At 39.9% G+C, this 25,340-nt stretch overlaps 1 protein-coding gene across 2 annotated transcripts in view; it reads left to right on the forward strand.

The window, feature by feature from the left end:
• CDK14 (cyclin-dependent kinase 14) overlaps positions 1-25,340 on the forward strand; it is a 254,892-nt gene that overhangs the window by 95,371 nt on the left and 134,181 nt on the right. For both annotated transcript variants that reach the window (XM_010001563.1, XM_010001564.1), the window contains 2 exons: positions 1,513-1,636; positions 24,105-24,225. In XM_010001563.1, coding sequence (XP_009999865.1) covers positions 1,513-1,636; positions 24,105-24,225 — 245 coding nt within the window. The remainder of the gene's footprint in view (positions 1-1,512; positions 1,637-24,104; positions 24,226-25,340) is intronic.

Genomic DNA, 25,340 nt, shown 5'->3' on the forward strand with positions numbered 1-25,340 from the left:
TTAAGTCAGTTTTGTCGGCTGACTCAAAGGACATTTCATGTTCGTGTAAGGAAATACCTGGTCCTTCACACCTGCTATTCTTTCCTTTGCTTCTGTATTTTGCTCTTGGGTTTCCTCACCACATTGTTAGAATCAACCCTGGCAAGAAGGTGATTGATATGGTTCTTTGTGCCCTGGCTAAATAGCTAAACATACAGCATATTATGTCTGCACTCAGGGAAAAAAATGAAATGCAATTAATTTCAACTTCAGTAACGTGACATTTCTGTTTCTTTTATGTCAGCCTTTATTCTCTTCTATAGTCAGATTTTGTAACACTTTCTATCATGTCTCCTCACTTCAGCAATCACTAAATAGGATGCTTGTGTTGCAAGTGAATTAGACATTGTCATGTGCTTGAGTTGACTTTTCCCAAAACTTTGGTGTAGTTTCCATGTCTTCTGAGAGAGCACATTTCACCAGTTGCTGAGCTGTGAGACACAAGGTCCATATTCACTCTTGAATTCCCCCATGGTTGGCTTTGCAAAGGCTTTTTGTGTTCCCATTTGGAAACTAGTATTTCTTAAAATACTTCAGGCAGTAGGAAGGCTCTGTATATTAGGAGAGATTTTTCAAAACATCAAAGAAAACTCCTGGGAAACAATTGTTCACTCTTCGCATTGACAAAATCCAGGAGAGTAAAACTTGCAGCCTGTCACAGCAGGTGCCAGTAAGAATGCAGGGAGAGCAGTTGAAAAGGGGAAGACAAAAGATCATCCTCATCCAGCTCTTTGTTTATAATTGTAAATTATAAAAATACACAATATCAATGCTTAGCTTTAGGGAAAGTGTTTATGGACTCCAGTGAAGTATTAAAAGAAACATGTGGGGTGAGTTAGGTTTCTATCTAAATTTACCTTTAAGACTACTATAAGTAGATTTCAAAAGACATTGTTAAGTCCCCTAATGAAAAATACATAAGCAAGTCCCATTTTAAAAAAACAACAAACTTTGAAGGGAAAGCCTATCATACTTGCAGATTTCCTTGGGTACAGAGGCATTATTGTTGTACTATTAATTTCTTCTTTGTTTTAGCTCCAGTGCCCCATCCCCCAGCCTTATCTCCCCATCCCTATCCACCCTGTACTCTTGTTTCCTATAATTAGTGAAGATACACATCTGTCTTCAGGCTACCACCTAATCTCTAAGGCCATATGGGTAAATGGAATATAATTAGAATTTGGTAGAAACTGAGCCTTCTGCAAATGGTTGTATTGCTCTTGTTCTTTCTAAAGCAGGCAAATTGAATCTGTGATGTAGTAGGGCTTGGAGGCTGGGGTTAGTCCTTTCAAAGTACGTATTTTTAGATGGAAATTTCATTGTGTATAATTTGGGTGGGAATTACACCAGTTTGGGAGGAATTCTGACACAATGTTACCACAATATGCAAGCACCCTCCATATTGTGAAGATATCACCTGTGGTTATATGCAAAATATTAACAGAGGTCATTTTTTGTCCCCCTCTTTTTCAGTTATTTTTATTTCAGTTGCTGCGAGGACTGTCTTACATCCACCAGCGTTACATTTTGCACAGGGACCTGAAACCACAGAATCTTCTGATCAGTGACACGGGGGAGTTAAAGCTGGCAGACTTTGGTAGGCAAGCAGTTAATTACAAGTCTCTTATAATGTTGTAGGAATGTCAGACAGATGGTTCCATTGATTTCTCTTCCCCCACCCTATTGCTTAGACACACCTTCTTCATTGTAGATAATTGCACATTTTTCTCTTGAGTGAAGAAATTGATTATGGTCAACAAAATGCTTGATTAAAAGGGAGCAAGTGAAAAACAAATATATACTTCAGTTCTCACCAGGAAGATAATGCTGAAAGTATTTCAATTTTATTTACCATGAGACCTCTGAATTAGAATTTAAAACCTAGAAAAAGAAAAAGCTGAGGAAATATGTAATATATGAAGAGTACAACCACTTTATGCAGGCAGCTCCAGGGTGATAGAGATCCAGATTAACTTTCATATAATGATAATTGAAAGAGACTGAAGGACACAAGAATAAATATTCCTTCTAAAGAATAAAGGAAACTAGGATCACCTGGACTGCTTTCAGTATCCATTAGTCCCTTATGTGGAAGCGTTCTGGGGAGTATATAACCAGGAGAAATGATCTGCTGACAGGTTAGCCTTTTAGCCTTTTTTAAATAAGTTTTTAAAAATACTTTTTTTAGTGTATACACTAGGGCAGTGCTCTTCCCTCTGAAAATCACTGTGAATGCAGTTGTGGAAAATGCCCATGTTTTTCTTTAGCAATTTTTACAAAATGTTGTAGGAATTTCTTTCCTATAGGTCAACTTTTCAGCTACTGATTCTAGCAGAACTTCTGAAGGAAGCTGAAAATGTGACCTATCAGCTTTTTTGAAATGTATTTTTGTTTTTATGACTGTTATCCACATCGGGCTTCACATACCATACATCAGCAGTAATGAGGGAGCCTTATGTGCTAATTGGCAATTTCACTGTTCGTGTAGTCATGTCTTTTTGTCTTTTAATTAGCATTACAGCAATTAACAGCTCAGTATGTATTTGCTATGTTGGAGACAGTAACAAGATTTCAGGTGGACACAGTCCACAAGAACTTGATTGGCCTTTGGATTGTAAGGCCATCCTCATTAGAATAGTATTAGAAACAATTATTATCTGTTTTTTACATGCCATTTTCTGTTGCTGATTTTCAAAACTTGGAAGATGCCAGAAGTGTTTCAGGTGTGCTTAAAAAAAAGCATTGCTGCATGTTGCGTTTTACTGTGAAATTTAATCTCTTAAATACATGAAACAAATGAATAAGTGTTTTCTGTAGTAAAATATGTTAGTCCTCTGTTGAAGATACTGTGCTGCTTGAGATGACTAGTTTTGTTGTATCATTTATATTCATAAAACACTATGAACTTACCTGACTTCCAAGTATCCCCATATTTTAAATCCTCCAAGAGATAATGATAATGGTAGTCTAGCTTTGGTGGATGCTGAAAACTCCATAGGTTATGTTATAGACTCTTTTGTATGGAAAATGTTTAATATGGTGTGGGTTTTTGGGATGAGGGGGACTGATGCTCTGTAGCTTTCGTGGGTGGGGAGAGGGAGGCTGCAAACCTTTCAGCTGTGTTCTTAAGAAAGAAAAAAACAAAACACGCCTTTCACCAGCACTCTTTAAATGCCTTGCTGGACGTGTCAACTGATCAATGAAATTTCCAGCTCAGACACAGGCTGACTTCTCTCTGCTTGTCTTGCCTGATGTTGCCACAGAGCTGAGGAGAGGGTAGAACATTTGTTTTCACTCTCCTGTGGTAGGAAATAAAACGATCACTTCTGATGAAGTTACTGCCTCAGTGCAGCACTAGGCTAAATATCCCAGTGATGACATCAAAGGCAGGATTTTCCCGGTTTTGTGTTGGTGGGAATTTGAGGTTGGCCATTGTGCATTATTTTGAAAGAGAGACTAGAGGTGTGTAAGCACAACAAAGTGTTAGTAGACCACTTCTTTTAAGTCTGTCCTGACCTAACAGAAACATCTGTGTAATCTACTCTTATACACTGAGTGAAGATTAAATATCTCCATTTTTTTTAAGCTATATTTTCTTTCATGGCTCATGACCTCATAAAATTGAAAACCAGATGGGTTAAATTTCTCTTCTGAGAAGCAAGATGAAAAATCAGAAGTGATGAGGTTAAAGTCTTAAGGGTCACGACCTCTTTCACTGGAGGCATGAGAAATGAGAGCACACCCATGAGCTCTCAACGTGCAACCCTGTATGTATTTACTTATTTAAACGCTGTATTATTACAGCCCATCTTCCTCCTTCCCAGTATGAAAGACTCTTCTTAAACAAGATGTAAAATACAGTTCTGTTTCTCTTTATGTTTTGCTCTCACAAGCGACTAATTTGCATTAATGCACTTGGAAAGGAAGTCAGTTTAGATTGTGTATTTGTTTAATTACATGAGGAGCAGTATGGAAATTAGAGAGATGAGTGTTTTGCTTTCAGATGCACTCAAGGCAGGAGAGAACCTATCAATAAATCAGTTTCTGTCAGATATAGGATTTGACTTTGCTAGCACAATAAATATAAAATCCTAGAGCAAAGGCCTTTTAGTCTCTAAGGACAAGACCTTCAGATTTTGGTTTCGTAAGTTTACAGAAAATCAACAGCATGGCTGAAGTTTTTCATTTGGCATCAGGTTCATTTAATCTCCTCAGAGTAGGATATCAAATACTTAAAAGCAGGCTGTAGCAGATCTTAGTTCTTGAATAAACAAGGTAAAAGAAAGGGTATTCATGCCTGCCAGTGCATTGCACTGCGGCTGAAGTGGAATCTGAATAACTGTGGGCATGTGTTTTTCTACAGCGGGGCTCCCAGACATAGATACTCCACTGTGTGGGAGTGTCTTTGTTCAGATGAACGATGGTTTGCTTTTCTGTTCATTGTGCTATAGCTGCTAGGAAATGAACATTTATTAGAAGGCTCAGCAGTCAAATGAAAAGGGAGACCAGAATACAGAGGCTTTATCAAATTAAAAATGGATGAGCTATAAAAAATTGCTTTCTTGGGAAGATGTAGTAGGGGAGGCTACATCTTGAGTAGTTGTTGCTATGAAAAATAGTCCTTGAACATCATTCCTGCATTCTTTTTTCAATCTAATTAAAATTCCACAGGAAATTAAAGGATATAAGAAATTCTCTTTATGAAATTATTAAATAAATGCAAGTATTATTTTTGATCCTGTGGTGTGCATTTGGCCAACTGTCTATGGGTTTATTTCCCCCCCACGTATGTCTGTGTTGAGTAGAAATAAAATGTTATAAACCTTTAATGTGTAACACCATAAGCAATTACAAACTTAAATCAATAGAGCTTTGTGCTTGATGCTAGTTACCACACTGACTGGGCTGCATAGCTGTTTCTTAGCCTTTGGTTAGTAGGTTCTTAATTTTAGCATTTCTCTGCACTGCATCCAGATGGATTTCTTTGGCCTTTTGATGTGTATTGACTTAAAAAACAAACAAAACAAAACCCCCTTTATCCTTTGTTTAGAAAAGTCATAAAGCAGTTTTCAAAGTTTCCAGAATAAATGCATTATTATTATCATCTTGTGCCTGGGAGTGGTTCAAAGCTGCCAGGGGATATTTAGACTGGATCTTGGGAAGCATTTCTTTAGAGAGGACTGTCAAGCACTGGAACAGGCTACCTAGAGAGGTGGTCAAAGTTTTAAGCCTGTTATTGTTTAAGGGGCATTTAGTCAATGTCCTTAATAACATGCTTTAGCTTGTCCAGCCCTGAGTTGTTCAGGCAGTTGGACTAGATGATGCTTGTTGGTCACTTCCAACTGAAACAGTCTGTGCTATTCTATTAACTGTAAACTGGCTGTACAGCAGTGGGTAAGAGCATGAACTCATAGAATGGACATTAAGAATATATTTTTTTAGAAAGTTAGTTGAGACCAGTTGATTAGTAATCTAAGCAAAACAGTTATCTATGCAAATAGTGGTGCCCTCTGATAGGACGATGGGAAATGGCACCAAGTTACAACACGGGAAGGTCCACCTCAACACGAGGAAAAACTTTACTGTGAGGGTGACAGAGCACTGGAACAGGCTGCCCAGAGAGGTAGTGGAGTCCCCTTCTCTGGAGACTTTCAAGACCTGTCTGGACATGTTCCTGTGTGATCTGCCCGAGGTGTTCCTGCTGCAGCAGGGGGGTTGAACTTGATGATCTTCAGAGGTCCTTTCCAACCACTATGATTCTATGATACTTTTTGTTACTATAGACATTTCCCCTTTCCTACTGGTCTCTGCCCTGATTTTTGTTAGTTTTGGTACTTTAAAAAAAAAATATTTGATCTATGGTAACACCACAACAAATTCTCATGCTGCAGGGTGAGTGACAAACAGCACCAGGAACTTAGGGTTTTAAAGCTTGTTCCTGCAGTCAGGGAGTTGCTCTTTCTTATTTGTGGGAGTGGGCTTTGGAGAGAAAAACAGCATGAGAACCTTTATGCAAATGTCCTTGCTTTACCCTTTCATGTAACACTGACCCTGAAGCTTTTCCTGTCAGCTTTTTTTTGTCTTTTGGGATCTCCTTGGATGAGTAAGGAGCTGCAGGAGGTCTGCATTGTGGGAAAGGCCTGCCTTAAGCTTCAGAGGTTTGTTAATATAAGGCCTTGTGATGCTGTAAAGGAAAGAACCAAGTAAATGTAATTGAACCATGCATCCTTCTAGATACATAAGATGATTAATAATAGATAGTAGGAGCAAAAGAGCCTTGAAGTTTGTAATAAAGAGAATTATACTCAATGGACTTGCATTTTAAAACTGCAGCTGAGTATTAAAGAGGATGTTTCCATGAATTTCCATATAGATTTTTCTGTGGGGAATATGTTGGGGATATGTCAAGAGGGATAAGACATTGCTGTATAGTTAGTTTACTGTTAAAATTATTAAAGCTATATTGACAACTTGAAAAAAGGCATTTTTTCACAGTAAGAATCCCTTAAGGAATTTCTTTATAATGTACCATATAAGATTAATGGGAAATGTTGGATAGCATAAAAGATTGCTTGCATGGATAACTGCTGTGTTGTTCTGTGTAAATGCTCCAGAGTGTCAGTTCTTGGAGATGCTGGTATAAGAAGTTGTCATGGTGCCTGAAGAGCTAGTGCTCTATACTGTTGTTAATGCTTGATGAAATTGTTATCAAAACTCCTTTGAGAACATCTCTGGCTCTGTAGGCTCGCTCCCTCTGGACTTCCTGGCTTCCAGCTTGCCCAAGGAACAGCAGGTGGTGGCCTGCAGCTACCTGGCAGTCGAGATGAGCTGTGGGAGCAGCACATGTCACTTCTGAGGCTGCTGACCCATAGGCAGCTCCTGCTGCCCCAGCCTTGGTGGGGCTGTAGAAATGGTGGTAGCTGTCTGCATTATTGTTATCAGAGGCTGCTGCTGATAAAGAGAACAAGGTTACCCCAAATGTAGGTCTTCAGACCCCTCTAACACAATGTCTGAATTGAACAGAGGTGGATTAGGAACTGGTTGAAAGGAAGGAGTCAGAGAGTTGTAGTCAATGGGGCAGAATGTGGTTGGAGGTGTGTGACTAGTGGAGTCCCACAGGGGTCGGTACTGGGACCGGTGTTGTTCAACATCTTCATCAACGACCTGGATGAGGGTATAGAATGTACCCTCAGCAAGTTTGCTGATGACACTAAGCTGGGAGGAGTGGCTGACACACCATAAGGCTGTGCTGCCATTCAGAGAGACTTAGATAGGCTGGAGAGTTGGGCGGGGAGAAACATGATGAAATTCAACAAGGGGAAGTGCAGAGTTTTACATTTGGGGAAGAACAACACCATGTCCCAGTACAGGTTGGGGGCTGAACTACTGGAGAGTAGTGTAGGTGAAAGAGACCTGGGGGTCCTGGTAGACAGGAGGATGACCATGAGCCAGCAATGTGCCCTTGTGGCCAAGAAGGCCAATGACATCCTGGGGTGCATTAGAAAGGGTGTGGTTAGTAGGTCAAGAGAGGTTCTCCTCCCCCTCTATTCTGCATTGGTGAGGCCACATCTGGAGTATTGTGTCCAGTTCTGGGCCCCTCAGTTCAAAAAGGACAGGGAACTGCTCGAAAGAGTCCAGCGCAGAGCTACGAAGATGATGAAGGGAGTGGAACATCTCCCTTATGAGGAAAGGCTGAGGGAGCTGGGTCTCTTTCGCTTGGAGAAAAGGAGACTGAGGGGTGACCTCATCAATGTTTACAAATATGTAAGGGGTGAGTGTCAGGGGGACGGAGTTAGGCTTTTCTCAGTGATGACCAGTGATAGGACAAGGGGTAAGGGGTGTAAATTGGAGCATAGGAGGTTCAAGGTGAATATCCGAAAAAAAATTTTTACTGTAAGAGTGACAGAGCACTGGAACAGACTGCCCAGGGAGGTTGTGGAGTCTCCCTCACTGGAGACATTCAAAACCCACCTGGATGAGTTCCTGTGTGATGTACTCTAGGTGACCCTGCTCTGGCAGGGGGGTTGGACTAGATGATCTCTCGAGGTCCCTTCCAGCCCCTAAGATTCTATGATTCTATGAGGAAGGCGCTTCTTTCCCATATTCCTGTGAGAGGTTCCTGTTTGTCCAGCTGCGTCCCCTCTGATACCAGCCTTTGAAATCTGAAGAATTTATGCTCATAACCCCCAGTAAGTTCAGTAATGGCTTTCTTTGAATGTTCTATTCATATTAAGTATCAAGAAATGAAGATGACTTCAATAACAATGTTATTAGTAAGTTGAAAAAAAGGAAGTGGGAACCTGGAAAGTGAAACTGAAGAAACTCAAACCTGAGTTAGCTTGCAGGCCTTTGTAAACCACAGTTATTTCTGTAATTAACTGTAAATATGGTATTTTCCATTGCAAGCAGCAGCTGATAATACTGTTCATGGTAGCAGCTGGGCTGGAGGCCTGGAGCAGCAGAGCAGACTGTGTGCAGTTGTCCTGGCATAACCTCGAATGCACACAACTGAGTCAGTGAAAAAAGCCCTTGCCATCCCTGTGGCTTTCCAGATCCAGGGAAAGGGAGGCCAGAGCTATAGAGCGGAGATGATAGGTGGCTAGGAGACCTTCAAATCTTTTCTCCTGAAGGAAGGATTAAAGTTACTGGCTGTGGGCACTGTGGTACCAGAGACCCATGGCAGGCTGCTTTTAGTTATTTGCTTTCCTAGGATGACAGGCTTTCCCTCCATACCCAGATCTTCTTTCTTAGTTTCTAACAGTATAACTGGCTGCTGTCAGGGGAGTAGCCTAAGCCTCCTTCACCTCCCAGAAACGAGTGCTTCACATGCTGTTCTTGTAACCTTCTATAATTTTGCCCAGATGTGTGGTGGAGAGGAAGAGGAGATGCATAAGTAGCAGGAACTCACAAGCAACAGCAGTGCAAAAGGGTAGATTTGATTTCTGGTGTTTGCACTGAAGAATTTCTCCATACATTGTTTTACAGGTGAAGATGTAGGAGAATATGTGGTCTAATGCCACTGTAGAAGCTTCTTGCTTCTCATATCTAAATTGCTTCATATGTCTGATGGTTTTAATGAGGTATCAGGTAAATCTAAATTTTAAAATTGCCATTGTGAGAGTCAGTACAGGAAGAGTACCTTATGGACAGAAACTGGGTTTCATAGTCTATGAAGAAAGAATAGATTTGACAAAGGTTTACTATCTGCAGACAGGTATTTGCAAAAACTGTGAGGTTCTGTTTTCCTCTAAGACTTTAACTTCTCTCTACTAATAGTAAATAAAAAGTAGAGAAATACACTGAGTTTTTGTCCTCAACAGTCTTCACTGATTGCTTTTTAACAGTTGAAATTCAAATTATTTAAATGTAACAGTCTTTTCAGCTATTACTAAAGTAGATGCTGTAATTTAAGCTCTTCCCATTAAGAAGCCCTGTGTAGGACTATGGGCTGAAATTGAAAACTTCTAAATGTATATTTTTTTTAAAACCATCAAGGAGCCGGAGATTGGTGTGACTCACTAAATGGGTCTCTTGTTAAATGCATCTCAGATTACTTAGGGTTCAATCCAGTTTCCCATTGTTACTAGTTACAGTTATATTGAGCCTTTAAATAGGAGGACAGCATCTTAATTATCCATTAAGGGCAATAAAGGAAGTTCGTTATGACACCATTAAAACAACTGTGATGAAAACTCTGTTTAATGTTTTGTAGTTAAGAAGAACATGAGATTTAGATGTCATCTGTAGTGCCGCTAGCTCAGTGCTGAGATGTGTTAATATCAGAATCATGATCTATTTAAAATCTGGGTAGTAACAACAAGTGGTTTTTTAATTGAAGAAAAGCCTTACTCAATCATAAACAACATTCTCCTATCAGTTTTATATGAGAACATTTTCTCTTCCTTCAGTTATGGACTTAGTCCATAAACTTTCAATTACTGTGGCTACAAGCCCCTGTACTTAAAATTCTGAACTTCATTTAAAGCTTTATTGTTCTGAAGCTTCTTTGCTTGTTTCTGATAGGGCAGTTACAGGGGAAGACAACTAGTATGGTCATGGTACAGCTTTCAAATATAACAGTCCTGATTGATCCCGTAGTACTCTCCATCTTTGCTTTCTTGGTCTGATTATAGTTTTGTTCAATGTTCCCTTATTTAAGAGAACATACTGTATTATATAGTGAGGAAATTATACCAAGTGTTAAAATAATTTCAAGTTCATTAATGTGTTAATAGTTATGTAGATTAATTGTACGCAGGAAATAATCAGATGAGTGGAAATTAAAGGATAACTGGAAAAGGTGTGGATTAAAAAAGGAAGAATTCATCATCAGTGAGAACAAAAATATTGATATGCAAAGAAAAGATTAACATGAGCAGAGACTTGCAGTTCATTAAGAGAAATGTGCCATTTAACATGATATGAAATAATTCCATAATTGAGATTGCATTTTAAAGAAGTGATGGCTCCGCAATTTATAACATCATTTGCTTTGCCCCCAGACAGTTTAAAACCTTACCTTACTGCCATACAGTCACTTTTTAGCAAGGTAATTTTTAATAATTTATGCAGGGCTTTTTCATGCTGTCTGAAGGACACGGTGCTGGATATATTACTATAATTATAGATGCACAATTCATACTGATGTAAATGAAAATCAGCTTGCAGGTCTGCCAGCATTAAGATGAGAATTTCCCCTGCAGCAATTGGCCTTCATAATAGCTAGAAAATGTCAGGCAGGGCTTGTCTAGTAGTACTTAACACTTCTCCAGTGATTTACATTTCCGAAGAGCTGTACAAATAAATTTTAACTCCAGTAGCTGCCTTTATGTATGTTACAAATAACCACCTTTGTCTGGCATCTTGGTCTTATAATTTGAAAGACCCAAAGTTACCAAGTATCAAAAGTGAAGAGATCAGGAATCAGCTGTTTTTTATCTGGTTAATGTGGGAATATTAACCACCACTTTGCTTGGGGAGGAATTGCTGCTACATGAATTTCATGTTACATGGTAGGGAGAATGGCTGGTCAGATCTTCACTTTGTTAAACATGACCAAGCTTTCCTCCAAGGTCACTTCAGCTTTTCCCATCTTTGGCTTTTTTGTCTTATGTCAGTTCATATAGTTTCCAAATGCCATCTCTTTTATTCACACCCACAGCCAGGAACATACTCATACCCTTCTTATTGCAACAAATTTAAAATCACACAGACATCAAATTTTCCAGATATTTTTGCTCTTGTTGCTATATTTGGTTTTAACTGTGTTTCATTGCAATGGTCTTTAAGTTAGGTATTAACTGCAGTTGATTGATTTTATTGTAAAAGAAGATACCAAGTACAAGGCGCTAGAAAGGAAAAAAAAATTTTTGTCGATACCATCATTGTTGATGTTACATTCTGGACTCTTCAAGCAGGCTGCAAATTAGATTTAGGTTTGAACTATATGTAGACCTTAGGGAAAAATAAAACAAATTAAAATTAATAATAATAGGAATCATAGAATCATAGAACTGTTCAGGTTGGAAAAGGCCCTTGGGATCACCAAGTCCAACCACCATCCCCGCTCTACCAAGTTCTCCCCTAAGCCATATCCACCAACACCACATCCAAATGACCCTTAAACACTTCCAGGAATGGTGACTCCACCACCTCCCTGGGCAGCCTATTCCAGTGTCTAACCACTCTTTCTGTGAAAAAACATTTCCTAATGTCCAGTCTAAAGCTCCCCTGTTGCAGCTTCAAGCCATTTCCTCTTGTTCTGTCGCTAATGACCTGTGAGAAGAGACCAGCACCAACCTCTACTTTCAGGTAGTTGTAGAGACTGGCGAGGTCTCCCCTCAGCCTCCTTTCTCAAACTAAACATTCCCAGCTCCTTCAAACATTCTTCATAAGATTTATTCTCTAGCCCTTCACCAGCTTCATTGCCCTCCTCTGTACTCGCTCCAGCACCTCGAGATCTCTCTTGAATTGAGGTGCCCAAAACCAAATGCAATACTCCAGGTTTGGCCTCAAATAGGAATAAGAAAAAAAGCAAGGGCTCGCAGAAATGTATTTATGAACACAAATGCCTAATGTTAGCTTCTTGAAACTTGTCCAATGTTTTGCCCGTTCTATCTTACAGTGCTCAGGATTACTACTAGCTTTTCTGCACAGGTTGCAATATGTGATGCTAAATGAGATGTGCTCACATGTGCTTAGAATTTGCTTTTACATGCAAACTCAAAATAGTACATGGTTTACATAAAGCTTGAGATCTTTCAAAGGTACTAGTAATAGCACAGTGGTATTTTGTAGGTGGTCAAAATACTATTAGGGATTCTTTGCTTGCAAGCTACAAGTAGCTTTTATCAAGCATTGCATGGAGAAATACATCTACAATTCTTAAGTTAAATGACAGAATTTGGTTTCGGTGCTGAAAAATTTTCACTGGTTTAATTCAGCTACAAAACAAGATTCCACAATTCTGCTGACTTAGTTGGCTTACATCTGCACTTAGTAGACTAGATTTGGTCATATATCTCCAATTTTGCCAACCAGTCAGTGGCATTTCAGTGTTTCAGTATGACTTTAGAGAAGGATGCTGCATGAGGAGCATTTGCTTTTTAGCAACATATTTTCAGAATCATACTTTTAAGGCACAGCCTTAAGGCTCTTCTGATGTAACTTCTAAAAAAATGAAATTGTCTATTTTCATGTCTTCTTTTTCTGTGAGAAAATTGTATTAAGAACTGATTAGGTGGCTCTGCAGGAATACAGATGCCTGATTACTGATGCAAAGTCAAGTAGTCATTTAGACCTAAGGATATTGGAATGTCTTTCACATAAAATTTTTCTTCGAAGATTTATGATTCAGCTAATTTAGGATGACATATACATTAAATGAGTTTTGAGGAGCTATCCAACTGAACAGGTGAATCTGAGACTCTGGAGATTCCTGTCTTAAGATGGTTTATAATACTGCTTTACAGAAGCAGCAGTAGTTACACAGGTTTTCTCAATGGTTCCATACTTAAAGCAAAGTGAGAATAATTTTAAAGTTTAGTGAAATCTTTGTCTCCTATAGTTGTTGTGTTCTTTGATGTATTTTTAAAAAACTTAGAAATTACAAAGATTTTCATTGTTAGTTTTGCACCAGTAAAAATAATGTACTATACTGATGCTTACAGGTAATCTTCCTCTGACTTAAGCCAGTGCAGTCAGATGTGGTTTTAGATCCTGTGGGTGTCATCTGGTATGTGAATGCATGTACTAAGACAATACTGCATGCAAAATCTTCTGTAGTTCTTCTTTGACAGAGCAGCAAAGACAGTGTTTTCCTTGCTAAGGAAATATGTAAGCTGCAGAGTATAACACATTGTAGCACTGCCAAAAATCAGCTGAGTATTTGTCTTATCTGTAAATGTTCTGGCTTGTGTGCTGGAAGCAACCTGGATTAAACTCCATGATCACTAGACAACCATTTGTACCAGGCAGGGCTACCGTGGTTCTAAAGATGAGACTGGATAATGGAACAGACACAGCTGTGTTCTGCAGTGTAGAAATGTTTGCTCAGGTGACACCTTAGCTGGAAAAGCAGGCACATCAAACTTATTTGCATTGGCTGTGCAGTACAGGGGCTAGGAATTGGTGGCTGATAGTGGCAGAATTGTTCTGAATAGTTAGCAGAATTGCTAACTCAGACACTGTACTGTAAGAATTCATGGTTTCAATGAATTCATGGTTTCTCCCATGTGGAAACAGTTTTTCAAATTCACAAATTCCTCTCCTGCAGGGTGATGTCAAATAGCAGTGATGTTTGATTTATAAATAAATATAGTTGTTAGAGCCACTTTTCGTAAGTACTGTTTGTTTGTGGATGTTAATGTTGTTCATATACTTGATTCTCTGTGTAGCCTGGTTCTGTTCAATGAACTATCCCAAACCAGTTCCTGGGATCTGATCTGTTTGTAAATAAATTTGAAGATATCTGAGTAGGCTTTTAGTGACTCAAGGTATTCTCTTCATCAAAGTTCTCCACATATTTTACCTCTAGATGGGAAATGATGGATCAGCAAAACTCTAGTATTCTACTGGAATAAATCGCTCTGTAGAGTAATATCCAGTGGTCATGCAACTATCGTTGCGTTTCATCAGTGTTCCAGCACTTCACAGATTAATTGCACTGACTTCTGGACCCATTAATAGATGGAGTGGCATCACCTTGTCACTGCCACTGTTGTAAGGTCAGTTAAAAAATAAAACGATCCAAATGTAAACAACTGCAATTAGATCTTTGAATATAAAACTCTTGGTGAATCTTCGTGTTTGAATGACTGTGGATCACTACAGTAGCACTGAATTGCATTTATTTAGCAGTTCTTCAGCTGCCAGATTTAATAGAACATTAAACTAGACTAAATAGTACTGCTGCCCTGTACATGATGAATCTGGTACATGTTCAGTCCTCTTAGCACCCGAACAAAGGGGGAGCCACTTTATCTACACAATTACTTTCTAAAAATGCTGTCTTGCACAGCACAGAGCAAGTGTATTTATTTCTTTGCCAGTATCTCATGTTTAGCCTGGCTCATGCATTATGTGAAGTACCTACTGCACTTTATGAAGTATTAAGTTAACAAGGTACTAGTTGATAAAGGTTGGTTCATTTTTGCTTGAACCCCAGGTAAACTAATCTAGAAATGGCTCTTGCAGCCCTGGTTTTATTTGTACAGATAAGGATCATGGTAAAATGTTAACTTCATACACAATAGCTTACAGTAAGTTGTTAACTTCTGTGGGTCAGTGCTTGATGAACTAGTACACTTCACCAAACTGGACAACCACAGCTCTCTGTATCCATACAATCCTTTTCCCCTGGATCACTTTATTTTCTCTTTCCTAAATTCCTTTGATTTGTTAAGGAAAATCCCAATGACAGTGAAGCATTTATACCTCAAAACTGTAGGAAGGTGGTCTGTTACATTTCCTGTCTTCAGGAAGTTAATTTCTTTTATGTCTTTAAAGTCCACTTCCCTCTCCCCCCCACCCCCATCCCTGCCATGGCCCTCTGAACTCAAATCATTGTCCAGTATTGGTCTCATTCATTCCTAGCAGCTTCCCAGTTTTCTCTCTTTTTCTTAGGGAATAGTAAAATATCCTCAGACATATTACCTCTCATTTTCAGTGAATAAATATTTTCTGCCTGTTTGTCCTCCTTGCATTCTGCAGATCCTACCAATTTAAAGCCATCTGTTCATCCAGCATTGACTCTTTGCTTCAGACCTAATAACTTCATTGTGGAGTGAGTAATACTGACATTTTCATTTACAGCCTTATTAGCAGAGTGGTGTGTTCACGCTGGGACACTGTCAGGAGTACAGGTCATCATCTTCATACAGATTTTTATGAGACAACAAACTGAGAATCATTAAGTAAAAATCCAGAATCTAGAAAGCAACATTTAAATCAGTCAACTCTTAAGGTATCGTGGGCACGTATGCCGTATGTGTAATGCATAGAGGTCTTTTCAGTAATGTAGAAGTTATCTCTGATGTGCAATTGCTATCTCTCCTTGAGTTCTGTTAGCTTGTTCACCTGTGTGTGTACAGTGTTGCTGCAGATTGTTTCTTTTTTCCTTTTTTTTTTTTTTTTTTTTTTTTTTTCCTGCCCACATTGTTATTTTTCTGCTTCCAGACTAGCAGAGGCAGTTTGAAGATATTCATGCTGACCCAGAAGGCTATTGGAATAGATGCATTTGCCTGGTGTTGTAAATGGAATGTGTATTTCTTTTGCATTTCTATGACACTTTTTGATTGGAACTGAATTTTTGGTGTATTTCTTTCAGCTAACAGACAATGAATGAATTTAGCTAGCAGCCATGGTACATGTTCAGCATCAGTGGGTTTTTTCAAAATGTGTCAGAAATTTTTTATGAGGATTTGAAAGCAGGGAGGTAAGCAGCTTTATAGCTAGGATAGTTTTCTGTCCAATTAACCAAAGGGATCTTTTAATATAAAACCAACAGCTGAGCTCTTTCTTGTATCCCAGTTGTCCCCTGCCTGTGATCATTTCAGTGGCTCAGGAGGCAAAAGAAAGAGGTGGTGATGAAAGAGATGATGCTGGAGTTGAAAAAAAGGATACACTTTTTGTGAGGGCTAGAGGCTAGAGCTGTTATTTCTGGTAGGAGAAAAAGTAGTTTTGCATCTCCTCTTTCTGTAACTTGTGTTTGTCAAATTGACAGTTCAGTCCCATGCACAGAGAAGAATAATTATCATCTGCATTACTGGAAGGGATTGTCCGAAGACACACGTAAAATTTGCAGGAAAAAATATTTTTTATTAGGACTGATACAGCTGGAAAAAAATAGACAGACTGAGAGGCACACATGCCTTTTTCCTTACTTACTGCTCTCTACCTCTTGAAGACTGACTTCTGCCCTCCAGTTTGGAAGACCAGTCATTGCTCAAATGTGTTTTGGAAATACTGACTGAGGAACCCTTTTAGGCTGTCCTTAATAGTGGTAACTTTTATAAATGAACAGCAGTACCATAATCTACTGGCTATATTATGGCTCAGATATAGGATATTGTAAGTAATTTCATTCAAATATGAAAGGAATTTTTCTCGGATGCTTTGGTAAAGCTGCATCTTGGAGATAGACTCGTTCAGGTGAACAGCAGAGGGACCTAGAAACTGCAGGATGCTTTTGATTGCCAAGAACTGCCTTCTGGGTTTGAGTTGACTGCTTCATTGAAGCACTGTCAGTGTTTCCACCCATTTTACTTCTGTTTTGTTGTCATTCGGGTATTCACTGAATAAATAAGCTTCTGTTGGAAAACAAGTATCTGAGTAAATAAGTTAACAGTTGACATGAAATTGACAGTTCATGATCTACAATGGCATACATTAACAGTATTTTTATATTGTTACTGAATCATAGTGTGGTGATTGGGCCCTAACACGACAACAAAGAACCAGCCATGTGGCCGCTCACTCAATCCCCCCCTCCATGCACACACTGGGAAGGGGAGGACAAAGACCAACTAGAAGCTCATGGGTCAAGACAAGGACAAGGAGGGTTCTCTCATCATTTACAGTCCTGGGTAAAACAGACTCAACTTGGGGAAAAATAATAATTTAATTTAACACTAATCAAATGCCCACAGGGCACAGACAACACACAGAGCAGGGCTTGCATATGTTACCCCACCCTTCCCTTCCTCCCCCCAAATTACTTTGTTCCTGGTTTCTCTCCCTCCTTCTCCCCAGCAGCACAGGGGGACAGGGGATGGGGTTTAGAGTCAGTTCACAGGCTGGTGGTTCTTGCCACTCCTTCCTCCTCAGGAAGAAGGATTCCTTACAGTCCTTCCCTGCCTCCCCACAGGGTCCCTCCCATGGGAGAGTCCTCCACAAACGTCTCCTTTGTTAGTCCTTCCCATGAGATCAGGAGCTGCTCCAGTGTGGGCTTCCCACAGAGTCACGGTTGCTTTGGGAGCAGTCACCTCTCCTGGAGTGGGGCTTCCACAGCTGCAGATCCAAGTCCATGGGCTGCAAGTCCACGTTTGCCCCTCCTGGTGCCTTCAGGGAATGTCCCACCCCTTTCCTCTGTGAATGCAGGGAACAGCTGCCATCTCCTCATGGACTACAGGGAAACTTCTGCCTGGGCACCTGCTTCCCCCCTCTTCCTCACCAACCTTGGCATCTCACCCTGGCACTGCTTTCACCTCTCTAGCTCAGCTCTTTCTCACTGCTTGCTCTCTGCTCAGGTCTTATATCAGTTCTTGCATATGTTAGTCATATGCGGAGGCACATCTGTTGTCTATCCAACAACCTGGCCATGGCCACCTGAGCTGATGGAGCTTTTAGTAGCTTCTTACAGGAGCCACTACCAAAACCATGCCAGAACCAAACCAGTGCACATAGTTATGGGTTATAAGCCATTCACCTCAGACTGCAGGTAATTGTTAAACAAAACAGGAGGCTAAAAAAGGAAGCATGACAAGAATTGGAAACAAGGAAAAAACAGTAACAAAAAAATCCTAATTTTGCCGTATGCCTTGCTAGAGCCCTTTTTGATATATCTAAATCAAAATAGTAAACAGGTCAACACATTTAAGGTATAATGGAAAGGGAGACCATTCTCATGGTTGGCAAGCCCTTGATTTTGCAGTCGTGACTGGTTTCCTCATTTACAGAATCATATTCGCTGTGAACAAAGGCTTCCTGATTGTCATATGAACTTGACTAGAAAGCTATCCTGCAGCTAAAGAGATATAAAATATTAATATTTGTGCTCCTGTAGCCAGAGGTACGTGTATTGAATTTGAGTCTGGATATAGCTATGGCTTCTTGTAAAAGCCAAACACAATTTAAAAATTACACTGATAAATCAGTGCAATATGTTTTGTCAATAACTGATGTTAGGAAAAATCAGATACAACCTCCAAGTCTGAGATAAAAGGTAAAGATGAAGCAGAGAAAATTTTATTTACCAAGGAAGGAAATATGAAAGCAATACTTTTTTTTTTTTGTGTGTGTGTGTCAAAGACGTATACATACATAGGCAGAGATCATTCACCCTGTATTTTAACGACAGGGCATTGAAGGATATCCTGAGCTGCTGTTTAATGAATGAGTTAAAAGAAAGTTGTGGGTTGTGTCACTGTGCAGGTTCAAGCCTTGCAGTGTGCAGTGCATCAGAACCGTTTCTTCTTTCAGTTTGGATATCATAGAATGGTTTGGGCTAGAAAGGACCTTTAGGATCATCTAGTTCCAACCCTCCTGCCATAGTCAGGGACACCTTCCAGTAGACCAGGTTGCTCAAAGCCACATTCAGCCTGACCTTGAACACTTCCAGGGACGGGTCATCCACAACTTCCCTGGGCAACCTGTGCCAGTGTCTCACCACCCTCATAGTGGGGAATTTCCTTGTAATGTCTAGCCTCAATCTACCTTCTTCCAGTTTAAAGTCACTGCCCTTTAACCTAGCACTACAAGCCCTTTTAAACAGTCCCTCCCCAGCTTTTCTGTAGGCCCCCTTCAGGTACTGAAAGGCCATTTTAAGGCCTCCCCAGACCCTTCTCTTCTACAGGCTGAACAAACCTAATGCTCTCAGCCTGTCTTTATAGGAGAGGTGCTCCAGCCCTCTCCTCATCTTTGTGGCCCTCCACTGGTCTCACTCCAAAAGCTCCATGTCCTTCTTATGTTGGGAGCTCCAGAAATGGACACAGTACTCCAGGTGGGTTTCTCACAAAAGTAGAGTAAAGGAAGAGAATCACCTCTCTTGATCTGCTGGTCATTCTTCTTTTGATGCAACCTAGGACATGGTTGACTTTCTGGACTGCAAGTGCACATTGCCAGCTCGTGTTGAGATTCTTATCAACCAGCGCCCCCAAGTTATTTTCCTCAAGGCTGTTCTCAATCTGTTCTCCATCCAACCTGTGATTGTGCTTTGGATTGCCCTGACCCAGTTGCAGGACCTTACACTTCATCTTGTTTAACTTCATGAGGTTGGCATCGGCCCACCTCTCAGGCCTGTCAAGGTCCCTCTGGATGGCCTTCCTTCCTTCCAGCATGTCAACCACACCGTGCAGCTTGATGTGGTCAGCAGACTTGCCAAAGGTGCCCTCAAGTCTACTGTTAATGTCACTGACAAGGATTTTAAACAGCAGTGGTTCCAGTACCAACCCTTGAGTAATGCCACTCGCCACTGGTCTCCATTTGGACATCGAGCCATTGACCACTACTCTTTGAGTGTGACCATCCAGCCAATTCCTTATCTAATGAGTGGTCCATCCATTGAATACATATATTTCCAATTTAGAGACCACCATGTTGTGCAGGACAGTGTCAAATCCTTTGCACAAGTCCAGATAGATGACATCAGTTGCTCTCCCCTTGTCCACCAGTGTTGTGACCCCGTCATGAAAAGCCACCAAGCTTGTCAGGCATGATTTGCCCTTGATGAAGCCATGTTGGTTGCCAGCGACCACCACCTCACTTTCCATGCACCTTAGCAGAGTCTTCAGGAGGATCTGCTCCATAATCTTGCTGGGCACAGAGATGAGACTGACTGACCTGTAGTTCCCTAGGATAAATTATGACCATAGAAGTAAGTGCCTGGAGAACATTAAACAGTGTCTGTTCTTCCTGTAACTACATGCAGAATCCCCAGTGGGTCTGACACAACCAGACTTTTAATAACTGGGCCTCATGCTTGGCTTCGTGCTTTCAAAATAAGGCCACAACAGCAAGACATGTGTTGACCTTTTATCTTTTGGAAGACACAGGAGCTGGAAAGGAGTTAACTGCTTGTCAGGAGATCCTCCCTCCAACTCCCCAAAAAAGAAGTGCTCAAGCAGCAATATATAAATATTGGGTGCTCAGCCAATGATCTCTCCATTTACCTTTTGGCTTTTATAGCCATTAAGTTTGAAGTTTTGATGATCCTCCATAAGCTTTGTCTTCTAAAAATGAGATTGTCACTCTGCCTGTAGTGTGTAACCATGGAAACAGACAGGCAACCCTTAAAGAAAGTGATCGAACATGCTGTGCTAATTAATCCAACCCTTCAGTTTTCTTTCAGTGGAAGAATGTAGTCAAATAAATTTTGCATGACTAAGCATATTTGGATGTGCAAAAGGGTATAAAATATGTAACAAATTTTCTTACAGAAAGATATATGAAAAAAAATCCCTGGTAACTGTCATCTGTTCACATCTGGAGCATCAAACCAAGAAATGCAGGATCTTGTTAGTGTTTCATGTGTGTATTTGTTGATACCATTGTTTTTAAATGTAAATGTATCTGAAATATGAGGTAACTTTTCCATGCTTTATGTGTGACTAGAAACGTTTGCATTAATTTTGAGTCTTTAAGTGAAAGTGTTCATAAATGCAAGTCCCTTCTTTCACAGAATCACAGAATTGTCAGAGTTGGAAAAGACCTCTAGAGATCATCTAGTCCAATTCCCCTGCTAAAGCAGGATCCCCTGGAGCACATTGCTCAGGGCTGCATCCAGGCAGGTGTTGAATATCTTGATAAGGGGACTCCATACCCTCCTTGGGCAGCCTGTTCCAGTGCTCTGTCACCCTCATAGTAAAGAAATTTTTCCTTATATTTAAATGGAACTTTCTGTGTTCCAGCTTGTGCCCATTGCCCCTCATCCTGTCGCTGGGAGCTACTGAAAAGAGTATTTATACAGAGTGTTAGTCAGAAAAATCAACCTTTGTTCCCTACCTGAGAGAAAGCAGCTCCTCTGAGGCATTAGTCTAATTCAGATCCTTTCAGTCCTGCACGTGGGGAGCGATTTGACTGAACAGGAGGACTGTGCCAAATCTTCCTCTGCCAAACTTTAGCCTTTGTGAGTATTTCCTTTGAATGTTCACTCCTGCTTTCCATTTGGCTATTTAGTTTCCAAAGTAGTGTGTGTGACCTAAGCAGGCAACCAGTTGGCCACAACTTAAAATATATGCCCTGTACTCTTAAACCCAGTAATGTTGTCTAATGCCAATACATGGCTTCAACTTGCTCTTACAAATTAAGGGGTTTTTTTTATAACTGTCTCCAGTCCAGCAATGATCCTCTTATAACTGAAAACCAGATGTAGCAGCTAACCTCAAAGGAGGCTTTCATGGTGTTTTGGGAGTGAAGAGCAGATTAAAGAAAAACGTTTACTTGTCCGACAGGCTGTGATTAGCCAAAAAGGGCCATCCTTTGAAAATCAGATGGATTTTGGTTAACCTGGAACGGATTAGAAGTGGAGGGCGTGTAGAAGCAGTGAGCTGAGGAAACAGGGTGGACAGCAGTCGCAGGAGGATGGGAGGACAGGCTGTATGCTGAACGGTTGGACAGGAGGAGGAGAGGAGAGTTTGGGCTGACTGTCGCACTTACAAAGCTCCATCTGGGCCAGTAAAGTGGCAGAAACTGGCAGGCATGCATGGATATTGTATTTTTTGTAGTGTGATTTCTGGTATGGCAAGTTGGCTACTTATTCCTCTCTACATGGAAGATTTCTTGAGATGCATGGATATTGTATTTTTTGTAGTATGATTTCTGGTATGGCAAGTTGGCTCTCTGCATGGAAGATTTCTTGAGTGTGTGGATCAAAGACTTTGTGTCTTGGAGACCTGAGTTCCCCACTCTAAAGTTTTTTGACACTCTTCGCCAAATTACATCATGTTGCTGGCTTCTTAAATATGTCTTTTCCCTGCCTGCCTATGTCTCTTCTCCTGCCAAAGCTAGGTTGAAGATTAGAGATGAAGTAGTTTGCATCTAAATTAATTATTCCTCAGGCATGACTAAAGGGAGGTTCAGACAGGCAAAGGGTGGGGGCATTCACCATCCAGTCTTCTCAAATCTTTCAATAATTTTTATTTAGCTTAATAATCGTAGGACCATATCCACAAATTCAAGGACTCTTGTTTCAGTTTAGTCACATGGGGTATAGGTGCTCAGAAACTCAGACTTGTTAATGTTACTCTGGGCTAGGAGTAAGAAGATTCACTAGTCAGGGTATTTTGTGGTTTCTGATCTTACGGAAGCATAACATTAATTTGTAGGCTGAGGCACTGCTGAATGTCTGATGTGACTTCTCTGGCCTCTTTGGGGCTGCATTGACCAACCTGAGTTGTCTGTCTGAGCCCGGTTATTCATCAAGCTGGTGGCCAGGTGCACAAACAAAAAAGAAATGGAAGTCTGGAAACTAAAGCTAAAAATGGGTATTTGTACTCAAAATGTATGTTTTTTTAGCAGAAATTCTGGCATTCAAGTCAAATTACTCCCCTACACTGGTCTAATTGCTATAATCAGCCAATAATGCAATCTACTGGCAAGATTTGCTATCATTACTATGGAGATGTATTCACTGAGATTAACTGTTCTTAAATAGATTCTCCAGTGTAGTAAGAATAAAGGTGCAAAGGACTCTCATCTGCACTCTTAAGTGCATTCTCATGTTGCATATTTCTTTCTGAGTGTATGACTTTGCTTTTTGGTTCCTGTGAGGTGTAAGACATGACCTGTTTTAGTTATTTCATTTGTTTTGTGAAAGGTAAATTGGTAGTTCTGTTTTTTTAGAAAGAGACACAAAACCCCCTCCTTATTTCTCTTATTTGTGTTATGTTCAGTGTTCCTAGTGAGGCAGTGGGTGGTCTCAAGGCAGTAACTAGGAGTGGATCATTTGGAAAAGGTTTATGAAGGCACATGATGGGAACAGCCATGATAGCCCTGAGAATCTTTCCATTTCCCGGAGGAGAGCGGCTTCTGTAGGAGAGCTGTTAGAAAAGTATGATCTTCCCTGTTGCTTTTAGCGTAGGAGAGTATCTCCTAAACTCTTTCAAATTTTACATGAGATAGATTATGGTTGTGTAGTAATGCGAATTATTTTAAATTACTAACAAGCTTAAAAGACAATTACTATAACTAGCATATCTTTGGTAGGCCACACATTTCACTGAAATGCTTTCTGCTTCTGAGATTGGTACACTGCTGATATACACTTGTTGAGAGAGAAGAATTTTGCACTTACTATTTTCTGATGCATTACTGCAATATTAATATTTACTTGAATGTTAATGTATAAGTGTCTGCTGCTTTCAAATATGAACTTGAATAAACAGCCTGAGTTTTGCAGTGTAAACTATGGGAGATTTCCTTAGGTTGCCCTAAAAATCCGAAATCTCATCTGTGGCACTATTTGTCTGGAAGTTTTCTTTACCTTTCCTTTTTCTAAATACAACTGAAATGGAAGATTATTGATTCCTAAGCATGAGCAATTAATAGAAATGGAAATATTTGTTTATTTGTTTATTTAGATATCCTACAATGTATCTTTGCATCTTTCCTGGGACTGTGGTTGTCATTATGAAAACTATATTTTATTATTCATTCATAATATTCACAGCTCTATTAAGCCAGGTAATTAATGAAAGATGCTACCATATTCTTTCATTAAATAACTTATTCCAAGACTAGAATAAAAAAAACACCTGCTTGCAATGTGCAATCATGTTATATGAAGTTTGTTCTTACAACAAACTGCTTCTATGTTTGTTTGCATTAATTCATTTGTATTTGCTCCACAGGTCTTGCAAGAGCTAAATCAGTTCCCAGCCATACATATTCCAATGAAGTGGTAACCCTATGGTACAGGCCTCCAGATGTCCTTCTGGGATCAACAGAGTATTCCACCTGCCTTGATATGTGGTAAGTTTAACATCTTTACTCAAGACTACGTGTAGGTGCTTTAGCTCTACTTTTTTTTACATGTGTAAAACAAATATTGAGATTAGTGGTACAGGTTAAAAAACCTGGGTGTAAAAGTGAGGTTCACTCAGTATCTCCATAAAGGATTGTCTTCCTGCCACCCCACCAGCTGGTACCTGCTGGTGACACACCTCTAGAAGAGCCATTGGTGCTTTGTAACAGACTGAGTTGTTGTTGCTTGACTTTTGTGGACTTAATGTGGTACTTTGATATGATGTGATACCTGTTTTGCAGAAGATAGACTTAGACCATGCCAGCTGTAGCAAGGACAAAACCAGGATTCTCTGGATGTGAGGATACAGCCTCAGTTTTTAATGTACTGTACTTGTTAGCAGTAAATCAGTGTGTGATATATCACTGAATAATTTTCTTTGAAACCTACAAATTTTGTTTAGACCTTAAGGTTTGAAAGGGCAGTTTCGTTTGTACAAAAAATAACACCTTGCTCTTTTGGTAACGTAATTTGGTCCTGTGTTGAGCAAAGATGATGTGGTTTTTGACTGTTAGAAACCAAGGTAGACATTCTTCGTTTATTCTCTAAGTTTTGAGGTTCCAGGATCTCTTTAGTCTGTACAAATTCTCTAATTAGTTAGAGCTTCAAGTGTGTTACCAGAAGCAAGTATGTTGATTCAAGAAACAGAAATGAGGAAAAAAGTATTTTACCTTACAAAAACAGTCTCATGCCCTGGAAAATGTTAATATTTTGAATGTGCATTTGACTTTTTAAATCTATAACTCTGGTTTCATTTGAGAAAAATACATACTGAGCAAGTGTCGGAAATTGTGGTTTTTTTGTAGTTTGCTGAAATATCTTTCTTTAATATAGGCAAGCTAAATTTAGAATGATGATTATGTTGAAATCTAGGGGTAACTGGAAGATAAGGTTAAAAGGACCTTTTGCTTTCATATGGTTGGTGAATAATATTTGTCAAGGTAATCTTGCAGTGAAGTACTGAAACAGATGACCTAGCAGGAACATTTTTTTGCTGAGGAGGGCAACTTAGTATGACTAGGTTGTGTTTAGTCCTGTAACTGAGATCAGAGAATGTGAGATG

This window comes from Chaetura pelagica, unplaced genomic scaffold (genome assembly GCF_000747805.2).
Source record: "Chaetura pelagica isolate M959 unplaced genomic scaffold, ChaPel_1.0 scaffold127, whole genome shotgun sequence".
Lineage (NCBI taxonomy): Eukaryota > Metazoa > Chordata > Aves > Apodiformes > Apodidae > Chaetura > Chaetura pelagica.